This window comes from Triticum dicoccoides, chromosome 2A (genome assembly GCF_002162155.2).
Source record: "Triticum dicoccoides isolate Atlit2015 ecotype Zavitan chromosome 2A, WEW_v2.0, whole genome shotgun sequence".
In the NCBI taxonomy this organism is placed as follows: Eukaryota; Viridiplantae; Streptophyta; class Magnoliopsida; order Poales; family Poaceae; genus Triticum; species Triticum dicoccoides.
The window spans coordinates 341,781,173-341,793,105 of record NC_041382.1 but is presented as its reverse complement, the minus strand read 5'-3'; the positions used below and the strand labels follow the sequence as shown (position 1 = coordinate 341,793,105).

The window sequence follows — 11,933 nt, the reverse complement described above, 5'->3', positions numbered from 1 at the left end:
GTCAGGGGGCCCACGGGGCAGGGGGCGCGCCCAGGGGTAGGCGCGCCCCCACCCTCGTGGACAGGGTGTGGGCCCTCTGACGTGGATTCTTCTTCCAGTATTTTTATATACTAGTTGACCCGTTGCGCCAAATGGCGCAGAGACCTGCTGAAGACATGCTGTCGATGAAAATAGTTTCATGCTGCAAGAACCTTCAACTAAATCATGCTATTTTTTAAACATGTTTATTACGCTGTTAAATAATAGTCTGGGAAAAGGGAAACTTTGCATAATATGAATATGTTCAGTTTGAAAATATGACCATTATGATGAGAGAGTAAAGTTGGCATGGTTGTATTTTTTTAGCAAGTTTGAAAACATGGCATCTTTTTCCTGCAAAAAAAAAGGAAAAAGATAAGAAACCTAAGAAAAAAACATGTCTTTGTTGTGCATATACGGAGATATAGGGATTAGGAGGTATTATGATAGTCCATACCTGAAAAAAAAAGGAAAAAGATAAGAAACCTAAGGAAAAAAAACATGTCTTTGTTGTGCACGTACAAAGATATAGGGATCAGGAGGTATTAGGATAGCTCATATGTTATTTAGCCCAACCCACATAGAGCAATGCATGTGGACCGAGTTGAGTATGAAGCGGCAGGGGACGGATCCAGCGGAGAATGTCTATCCCCTTCCTTTCTTTCTCGGTTCCTCAGCTCGGTGACAGAGGCGGTTCCTCAGCCGCGGACTAGTGCGATTTCTTATCCGTTGCGCCAAATGGTGTAGAGACCCGCTAAAGCCATGTTGTGGGTGAAAATAGTATCTTTTGCAAGGACATATTCAGTACTCGTTGTAGAAAGCCCATATATTAAACCATACTCTTTTGAAAATGTGTATCACATTGTGAAATCCAAGTTTGAAAAAAAAGTGTATAACTGTTGCACCAAAAAATTACATTTCTATAACACTGCCCATCGCGCTAAATGGCACCGAGTCCCATTTAAAACCATGTACTTGCTAAAAATATTTGATTTTTTTTAATAACTATATTTGAGCAAATACATACAATAAGAACTTAGTAAAAGTTTAATTGATTGTCTGTTTAAGCTCACATAAAATGCAAGATGGAAACAACATAGCACAATTGTATCATGTGCACCAGCAGCCAAAATTAGTTAGCTAATAAACTGTCTGAAGGGAACCAACCATTTCAGAGTAGTTTATTCCACATCTCATTCTCCTCAAAAATGAGCCTAAGTGGCCATCAACGAAAATACAATTGTTTTGATACAACAATGGTAAGAGAAATGAGTAACCACCAAAGAAACAAAATGTTTAAATTAGTTTTTTCTAACCATGGAGGAGAGTTTGCATGTGAACTTTATAAAAGAAGGCCAACATCAAGGAACATCATGTTGACATACTCATCCTGCTCTCCGTTCTTGTCATCAGTCCCGGCAATCAGCTCCTGACCAACACCTTAAGCAACAACCACGACAATGCCCCTTCTTCTTTATCCTTGCATATACAGGAACTCAATCAGGTCAAGAAAAAAAGATATGAATCAACTCTCAAGATCAAGTGAGATGGGTGCCTTCCCTGTCTACTACCGCCAGGCTCAACACCAACTCCACATATCAAGCACATGTTGCCTTTCCACAACATGACAACACTCTTCAAAGCAACAAACAAAAAGATTGGGCCTACACTGACGCCTCATTACCTGAGAAGAATAAAAGAGGGAGCTCACCTTGATGAGTTGGAATCAGACGCACTCGTTGTAGATCGACCAATTGTAATTAAAACTAAAGATACGAGCACAGCAATTTCTATCGCAATTGCAAACTATTAAAGATGCCTTCAAGGGCCAAAAGAAAAAATGCATACAAACATGAATTGCCCAAAACAATTCTAAAATGCCAGACCACCATCATACAGGGCATATTTTCAGTATATCTTGACATTTCATATGATATGATAATTTATCGTATTTATGGAGAAAAAAACCAACCAGCAGTTCATCCAGAAAAAATGTGCTTGCCATAAGAATGCTCCATAAAGAAGTAAAATATTATCTTATCAGACAAACAATTGAATATCTCTGGACCAAATATATGCTGGTGTAAAACAAAAACACATCAGGAGAAGCAATTACGATACAATGACAATATAAAGACGCATTTTGAAATATTTAACATCTGGTTGGGTAAGTAGCAGAACTCAATGTTTTGGATAAGTAAGGGACAGTCAGCCAACAGGCTACAGTATCGATAAATGCATAGAAGGACATAAAATATCTTACACTTTGAGCCGCATCCCCAAATCTTGTAGATAAGTGCAATACAATTTCCGAAGGTAAGTCTCTTTCTTTAAATCAATGCCATCCCTCTTAGACGGAGAATTCTCTTCTATTTCCTTTCTACTGAAATACCATGAAGCACTAAGTTTGCCAGCTTCCTTATTCTCGCTCTTTGTAATTTCTACTGAAATACCATGAAGCACTAAGTTTGCCAGCTTCCTTATTCTCGCTCTTTGTAATTTCGTAGGGGCTATTTTCTACAATTCTGTAAATTAATAGCTAGAGCGACATTTCACTACAACAACCAGTGGACAATGTATTTGACTAAAGTAGTACTAATATAGTGTCTCTATTGTATCTCAAGAATTAACTGGATGTTTGTACAAAAAATACTACTCATGAGCGTAACTTTAGCTCTAATTCTTAACCAACTTATCAATGATTATTCTAAAAACTGAAGTGACAAATCTTGTTATTGTACATATGAGATAGCTTAAGTCCAAAGACTACCTTAGGCAATGGCGTCTTTGGCATGTCATTGTCTAATGAAAGCGACATTTCTATAAGTTCTACTAACTCGTCACCAACTTCCTGAAGATTATTCCAAAACCCCAAAGCGAAGAGTTTTTTTACTGGAAATATGAGATAACTGGATGAAATACAAATATAGACTATCCTAGGTGGCAAAGTGTTTGGCATGTCGTCATGTAATGCTAGATGGCGCAACCCATTTATTTTAACTGGGTTATTTGCATATCAAGGTGTTTTATGTACAGCTATAGGTTTTATATAGCATTAAGTAGCACCGGGCACAACATACCTTAAACGCAGCAATGGCCGATCAACAGCAGGAACAAACCACACAGATACATGTTATTTCCTTGATCACAGTAGCTAACCTTCACATCACCTGCAAGAGAACCATTAAAATATGGGTCCAGAAATCAAACGGGTGGACGGTCTAAAGAAAGAAAAATACGCATGTAACTTTGCACAAGATATTGAATGAAAGATATGATAACATCAACCTACAAATACGGCTATGTATGGATTAACAACACTAACCACTATATGTTTGAGTGAAAAAACAAAACTGCAGTAATAAGATAAAAAAATGTTCTCAAGGTCACAGCAACACATATTTTAACCAACAAAGATCAACAAGAACCCGTATAGGAGAGCTACCTAGGCATGTCTCTGAAGCTGGTTGTATCTATAGCATACCTTTGGCAAGAAATTACTTGAGGACACATATCACTGCTAACTCTGTCTTCCAGACCATTTTCACATCCTTGGAGCCCCATTCCCATACCATTACCCATCTCAACGATAATTGGTGTATGACACGACCACAAAAACCTAAATCAACATCACCCAGAAGAATCATTTTTAGAACAAGTAGGAAAAGAATCACAAAGTGATCATCACCACCTTGGCCCTTGGGGAACCAATTTTAACATTATTACCTTTCATTGACATGTTTGAAACAACAACTAACCTGCATGTGCCTAGTAAATCTTAAAATAGAGGAAGGATACAACACATGATAGAAGTGAACCCAAATGGTCAAATACTTCAGATTCTGACACACAAGGGAGAATTCCCAACCTGCATCTTACTCAATTGCAAGCTAAAATCAATAGGGAAAGTAACAGAATATGGGACAAGTGTGACCTGAAAAACTAAATCCCGTATATGTTCCTCTAAATCCTGTATCATAGAACCATATACTGTCCTAAATCAAGTAACGGAATTATAATCTACCCAACAAATTTATAGGGAAAGTATCACCACTATAAGCATTCAAACTAATCATTACATGGTAAATAAAGACTACACAGAACTAAAAGAAAGACAAAAATATAAGTAAAATATATTCTGATCTCTGTTAGCTTTTGTTACCTCTATCGAGCACCTAATATAGAATCTGCATGATAAATAGGACACACCCTAGCATACTGAATATAACAATTGTTTGTCGATACATGTCACTATAAAGCCAAATAAGCTGCAACACTTGTAACTTCTTCTGTGCCTCTCAAACTCAAACCCTTTGTAGGAAACATACATCTTCCCTACAACTTGTGGTTACTGGAATCGAAATGCCTGAAGGAATCGCTGCTGCTACCAAGCACCAGTCCCACGCCTAGTCTCTGCACGAGACAAACCCATGAGCAACCGTTCAAACTATAACATCATGAAAGGAAAGTGGTGCATCAGCTAACACCAACATTTCCTTCTTCTCACATATGGTAGGGACCTTAGTATGTTTACAGCAACCAAACCAGAAGCTTGCACTGGCTAGCTCTATGTATCCCTGTGTTATTGAGATCAACACGGTTGTTTTAAATAGCACAACAAAAGTCATTCTAGCATGAAAGTGAAAATAATAAATGTCCTATAAATGAGAACGCCACGCTTGTTATTTCACATACAGGTGCTAAAAAAGTTGTTCTAAGACACATGAGCAAACCAAATGTTTATAAGTTGATAAGTAGCAGCTGCAGTGGCCAGGAACATTTAAATATGGTACCATATGAAGGTACGACACATGAATACATCAGCTGCGGCTGTGTTCTTCATAAGCAATGCACGCATCAATAATGTACGAACCTAGGTCTAAAAAATCACAATGAAGAACCAATTTTATTTCAAAAAACGCATTACAAATAAGCATCACAAACAATTAACTTCAGAGCATCTTCTAAAAAAGCATAGAAATATCCATCTCCATCGCTCATCTATTTAGATTGACCATGCTGAATACAAACTTTTTTCTAGCAGTTGGTAATGATGCATTTACATATATATTGGCCAAAAGACCAATAATATATATCCATGACGACATAAATCCGGTGCTGGAGAAATTATTTATTTCAGAGCATAAAAATTCAATCGGAACCATTTAAATAGTAGGGCTATATACTAATATGAAAATGGATCCCACCTATGGATGTCATCTGATGCCAAGAATGAGAGGAAACTAACTAAGCCTGAATGCCACCCATATTGAAAATATCCATACTATGATTGGGAGGCCGATTGAACATTATACATCACATAATGTACTATGTATGTACATTAAATTCTTTGCCAACTGTATACATTTTGTTTAGACAGTACCCTCAAGTCTCGACTAATACAATATTACATTGCCTCTGCTCATTTTTCATAAAATGCCATGCCCATTGGCTTGTTCTTGTCGCTTGAAAATGCCATGCCCATTGGCTTGTTCTTGTCGCTTGCTTATAATCATCCTTTCTATGGTGCTCACTTTCGTTTTGCTCCTGCTTCTTTTTTGCTTTTACGAAAAAGATGGGAGAAGTCAAAGAAGGAAAGGTGTCTGCACGCGCCGGTGAATCAGGGCCGAAGGGAGGAGGCGGCATGGGGAGAGAAAGAACGGGTGAATCTCACCTTGGTGTGTTGCCGTCGGATGTGCTCGCCGTCGCTCGACCTGTGCGCATAATCAGAACAAAGGTGAATCTATTCTGAACTCAAGGACACCAAAGTGTGACAAAATAAAGGGGAAGCACCAATCCTCCACAAGAAATGGTGCCGATAGGTAGAACATATTCCTTTTCATGTACTGTGGTGGAAGAATTGCAGAAGAAATCAGGCTCACCTATCTTGGAAGGGTCTGACTGCTCCAGGGACATCAAGTCACAATATCTCCAACCACTCATAACCAAAACAATATGCCCTGTCATCAGTTTCAGACTTCCAGTCACCGGAAACTGTATGGGCCAAAATTAATCTTCAGAGAACATAGGAAATACTAAATAAGCAAAAGGATAATCCCTGGAAATGCAATACATGTTGCAAAACAGCAAGATCATCTGTAAAAATATGAAAAAATACACATCTTACCCTTCTGCTTGCACTCGTCGACGGCCTGTTCCTTCTCCCTGTCATTGGCCGCCTCCCCTCTCCTGCAGCCACACCCCAGATCCAGAACATTAAAATGATCAGCAGACGAAGTACCATGATAGCACCCACATAAACGATAATACACGTGTACCTAGGAAATAGAGCAGCTAACCTTAACGAGAAGAAAAGAGATGCAACAGATCGTAGAACCTGTAAAACAAATGGGAACGATCTGGTCAGAGCACAACCATGGTACAGTACATAGAAGCAAAAGAACACTGCACAAATAAGAAGTTAGATTCTGGCACAAGAGAGGGATTTCATCGCCTCCAGCTTGAGCTTGCCTGCGGGCTGTCTTACATTGCGTCGGACTCAAAGGCAAGGTGAGGAGGCAGGGGAGGGGGAGCAAAAGGGATGGGAGGAGGACCTGCGAGGGCGACGACGTCGTCCTTGCCTGCCTTGTAGGAGAGGACGCTTCTAGAAACGCATGCTTGCACTCACCGAAGCTTGCTGTCGCCCAGCCGACGAGTCTTCCCCAACCTCTGACCCCGCCCACATCCGCCGCTCCTACAACCCATGCTGCTTCCGCCCGCAGCCGCCATGCCCTTCATGGCCTGCGGCCCTGCCCCCTCTTCCTCGGCCAGCTCCCATGGCTTCCATGGCGTCGTCGATCTGGGATGTCCGATGCATCATGGTGGTCATCGCGCCGTCCTCCTCGATCTATGGCGGCAACGAAGTGGAGACGAGCGGCACAAGAGGGGTCGCGTGGGGCGAGGAGGAGGAAGATAGGGAGAAGAGGAGGCGGCTGCGACAGGAGGAAGAGTGAGAAGAGAAGGGATGGTGGAGGAGGAGGAGGCGGAGCCCGGGCACGCTCGGGGTGGAGCACGGGAGGATGGAGGTGGCCGTGGGATTGGGGAAAGGGGTCTAGGGTTCCACGACCCACTCGAAGCACGCCGCGCGCGAGGAGAGGATTGGCCAAAATCCTTTCGCACCTGCGCGACGTTTCACCCAGCCGATAGATGCCAGAAACGAGCCCACCAGTCATACTCTAAAGAAACTTACCAACAGGTGAATATTAGATTTACCAAAGGTAAAGATCTGACGGCCTAGGCTTAGAACGAGGATGATCCGACGGTCGCAAATGCATGACATCGAGGGATCACCGTGGGAGCGAGTTGGCTAGCTTCTGTTTTGTTTTAAATTCCAAAATAATCTCCGTTGATTTTCAGGTCATTCCGAGAACTTTTATTTCTGCACAAAAATAACACCATGGCAATTCTGCTGAAAACAGCGTCAGTCTGGGTTAGTTCCATTCAAATCATGCAAGTTAGAGTCTAAATTAAGGGCAAAAGTGTTTGGAAAAGTAGATACGACGGAGACGTATCAACTCCCCCAAGCTTAAACCCTTGCTTGTCCTCAAGCAATTCATTGATAAACTAAAAGTGATAAAGAAAAAAATTTACAAACTCTGTTTGCTCTTATTGTTGTAAATATGTAAAGCCAGCATTCAAGTTTTCAGTAAAGATTATGAACTAATCATATTCACAATAACATTTAGGTCTCATGTTTACTCATATCAATGGCATAATCAGCTAGCGAGCAATAATAACAAATCTCGGATGACAACACTTTCTCAAAACAATCATGATATGATATAACAAGATGGTATCTCGCTAGCCCTTTCTGTGACCGCAAAACATAAATGCAGAGCACCTTTAAAGATCAAGGACTGACTAGACATTGTAATTCATGGTAAAGGAGATCCAGTCACGGTCATACTCAATGTAAACTAACAGTAATGGATGCAAATGACAGCGGTGCTCTCCAACTGGTACTTTTTAATAAGAGGATGATGACTCAACATAAAAGTAAATGGATAAGCCCTTCGTATAGGGGAGCAGGGATTTGTAGAGGTGCCAGAGCTCGATTTTGAAATAGATATGAATAATATTTTGAGCGGTATAATTTCATTGTCAACATAATAATCGAGAGATCTCGATATCTTCCATGCTACATACATCATAGGCGGTTCCCAAGCAGAATGGTAAAGTTTATACTCCCCCACCACCAACAAGCATCAATCCATGGCTTTCCCTAAACAACGGGTGCCTCCAACTAACAACAATCCTGGGGGAGTTTTGTTTGCAATTATTTTGATTTGATTTGAGCATGGGACTGAGCATCCCGGTGACCAGCCATTTTCTCGTGAATAAGGAGCGGAGTCCACTCCTCTTGAGAATAACCCGCCTAGCATGGAGGATACATACAGCCCTAGTTGATACATGAACTATTCGAGCATATAAAACAGAATGTTTGTTTGAAGGTTTAGAGTTTGGCACATACAAGTTTACTTGGAACGATAGGTAGATACCGTATATAGGTAGGTATTATGGACTCATATGGAATAACTTTGGGGTTTATGAAATTGGATGCACAAGCGGTATTCCCACTTAGTACAAGTGAAGGCTAGAAAAAGACGGGGAAGCGACTAGCTAGAGAGTGACAACAGTCATGAACATGCATTAAAATTAATCAACACTGAATGCAAGCATGAGTAGGATATAATGCACCATGAACATAAATATCATAAAGGCTATGTTGATTTTGTTTCAACTACATGCGTGAACATGTGCCAAGTCAAGCCACTCGAATCGTTCAAAAGGGGATACCACCCTATCATACCACATCACAACCACTTTAATAGCATGTTGGCACGCAAGGTAAACCATTATAAACTCCTCGCTAATTAAGCATGGCATAAGCAACTACAATCTCTAATTTTCATTGCAAATATGTTTTTTTCATAATAGGCTGAATCAGGAACGACGAACTAATCATATTTACAAAAACAAGAGAGGTCGAGTTCATACCAGCTTTTCTCATCTCAATTAGTTCATCATATAATCATCATTATTGCCTTTCACTTGCACGACCGAACGGTATGGGTAATAATAATAATAATAATAGTGCACGTGCATTGGACTAATCTGAAATCTGCAAGCATTCAATTCAAGAGAGAAGACAAGGTAATATGGGCTCTTTGTTAGATCAGCAATAATGCATATACGAGCCACTCAACATTTTAATCATGGTCTTCTCCTCTCGACCCCCAAAGAAAGAAAAAAAATAAAACTATTTACTCGGGAAAGCTCCCAACAAGTAAAAGAAGAACGAGAAATTTTTTTTGGGTTTTCCTTTTAATTTCTACTACTACACGCATAGAAAATAAACTAGCTGAAAGCTACAGTTATTTTTTTGTTTTTTTTCTTAAGGTTTTTCAAACACACAAGAAGAAAGCTTTAAAAGAAAATAAACTAGCATGGATGATACAATGAAAAAGTATGAGCACCGACAACTGGCATGAGTGTGTGAACATGAATGTAATGTCGGTGAGAAATACGTACTCCCTCAAGCTTAGGCTTTTGGCCTAAGTTGGTCTATGCCCATGGATCAAAGTTGTAGCTGGGGTCGTACTGAGATGTCGCAGCAATTGCCTAATGAGCTGCAGCTTGGAGGCGAGCTGCCTCCGCTCTCCTCTCGTACTCGGACGCCTCCTCCCTGGTTATAACATATCTCCCTTTTGCCTGAAAGTCAAAGAAAGTAGGAGCAGCGAGAGCGACGTGATAGGTGCATCGTCTGTCAAAGATTAGTCGGTACTGGAGGAACTGATTGTTCCTCTCAACAAACTGATGACGAACCATGGCATTATAATCTAAATAAGCAGGAGGCAACTCAATATCATCTCCACGAATGGGTATCTCAAGAAGATCAGCTAAATGGGTTGCATAAATTCCACCAAAGAAATCTCCATCAATACTATTATTATGCAACCTACGTGCAACAATGGCCCCATGTTATATTGTCTATCTCCTAACACAGCAATCTTGAGAGCACTAAGATCAGGAACACACATGTGACATGCCTCATCCTTACCATTTATGCATCTACCTATGAAGAGAGCAAAATAATGTATGGCAGAAAAATGAATACTCCCTATGGTAGCTTGTGTGATTTCCCTAGATTCCCCCACAGTTATACTAGCAAAAAAGTCTTTATATTCAGATTTGCGAGGTTCACTAACATTATCCCACTGTGGGAGTTTACAAGCAGTGTTAAAATCTTCTAGGTCCATGGTATAAGATTTATCATAAAGACCAAACAGGACAGTTCGAGAATTGTGTGATGATGATAATTTAAACCTTCTCACGAATGAATCCGCTAAGTAGAGGTACTGACGGCACTTATCTGCCACGAAGCTCTCAAGATCAGCATTACGCACATATGCGTCAAATTCATCCTTGATTCCTGCTCGAACCATGAAGTCTTCTAACGGCCATTCACAAGGCCACATTTGAGAATCTCTTGGTAGTTCATTGTCCGGCTCGCATATTGCGGGTCTGGGTCCTTGCTTCCTTGAGGAACCACCTTGGTACATTTTCCTAAACATATTTCTTCCTCTGAAAAATTTCTGAAATTTTTAGTAACTCAAAAATAAAAGTGAACCAAACTCAACAAAATTGATAGCAACTACTCCTACAAGTGTCTAGAGGCTATATCATGCATTTAAACTACTTTTGACCATATAAATTTGACATGCAAGCTTAAGAACAGGATCACCTAAGCAGCAAAAATTTGCAATAAATAAAGCACTAGAACAAAAATTAATTGGACCATTGGAGGAGTCACATACCAAAGAACAATCCCCCAAAGCAGTTTTGTGAATGGAGCTTTGAGCAAGCAGATCAAAAATGGCAGCAAGATGAGCAAGAACTCGGGTTTGAGCTGGTTAGTGATTATTTTTTGGAGAAAGAAGGAGTGTGTGGTGGCTGGAATAAGTGGAGGGGACCCACGTGGGGTCCACGAGGCAGGGGGGCACGCCTAGGGGGGTGGGCACGCCCTCCACCCTCGTGGGCATGTGGCTGCTCCCCCTGTTGTGTTCTTAGTGCCAGATATTCTCAAATATTCTAGAAAAAATCATATTTAAATTTCAGGGCATTTGGAGATTTTCAGAATATTTTTTATTGCATGGATAATTCAGAAAACAGACAGAATAATACTATTTTTGCTTTATTTAATATAAATAATAGAAAGTAAAAAGAGGGTACAGAAAATTGTGTTTTCTAAATTCACATGCTCATCAAAAGGAATCCACTAACAAGATTGATCATGTCTTGTTAACAAACTCATTTCGAATAACATGCAACCGGAGAATTTTTGAATAAGACTAGGTTACCTCAACAGGAATATGCACATCCCCAACAATAAGAATATCATATTTCTTCTTGACAGTAGGAAGAGAAATTTAAAACCTCCAATAGTGATTGTTGAAAATTTTCCAATAGAATTGATACTGTGGACTTGAGGTTGTTTCATCGGAAAGTGTACCGTATGCTCATTACCATTAACATGAAAAGTGACATTGCCTTTGGTGCGATCAATAACAACCCCTGCAGTATTCAAAAAGGGTCTTCCAAGAATAATAGACATACTACGTCCTCGGGAATATCAAGAATAACAAAGTCTGTTAAAATAGTAACGTTCGCAACCACAACAGGCACGTCCTCATAAATACCGACAGGTATAGCAGTTGATTTGTCAGTCATTTGCAAAGATATTTCTGTAGGTGTCAACTTATTCAAATAAAGTCTACGATATAAAGAGAGAGGCATAACACTAACACCGGCTCCAAGATCACACAAAGCAGTTTTAACATAGTTTCTTTTCATGGAGCATGGTATGTTGGTACTCCTGGATCTCCAAGTTTCTTTGGTATTCCATCCTTAAAAGT

General features: G+C 40.2%; 1 protein-coding gene across 14 annotated transcripts; it reads right to left on the bottom strand.

The window, feature by feature from the left end:
• Positions 1 to 1,275: 1,275 nt before the first annotated feature.
• Positions 1,276 to 7,102, bottom strand: LOC119354546. 14 transcript variants are annotated; one of them, XR_005171025.1, is made up of 8 exons: positions 6,647 to 7,102; positions 6,297 to 6,355; positions 6,146 to 6,207; positions 5,901 to 5,978; positions 5,693 to 5,732; positions 3,503 to 4,431; positions 1,991 to 3,188; positions 1,276 to 1,702 (listed from the first exon to the last, which is right to left on the bottom strand). XR_005171025.1 is itself a non-coding variant. In XM_037621266.1 (6 exons), exons 1-6 carry the CDS (start codon positions 6,701 to 6,703, stop codon positions 4,425 to 4,427), a joined length of 303 nt encoding a protein of 100 aa, XP_037477163.1. In that variant the 5' UTR covers positions 6,704 to 7,102; the 3' UTR covers positions 1,276 to 4,424. The 14 variants fall into 14 exon arrangements, 4 of the variants coding, with proteins under 4 accessions (XP_037477163.1, XP_037477161.1, XP_037477162.1 ...); XR_005171026.1 differs by having other exon boundaries at positions 2,282 to 3,188; XR_005171024.1 differs by having other exon boundaries at positions 1,276 to 2,401; positions 3,099 to 3,188.
• Between the last annotated feature and the right edge of the window lie 4,831 nt (positions 7,103 to 11,933).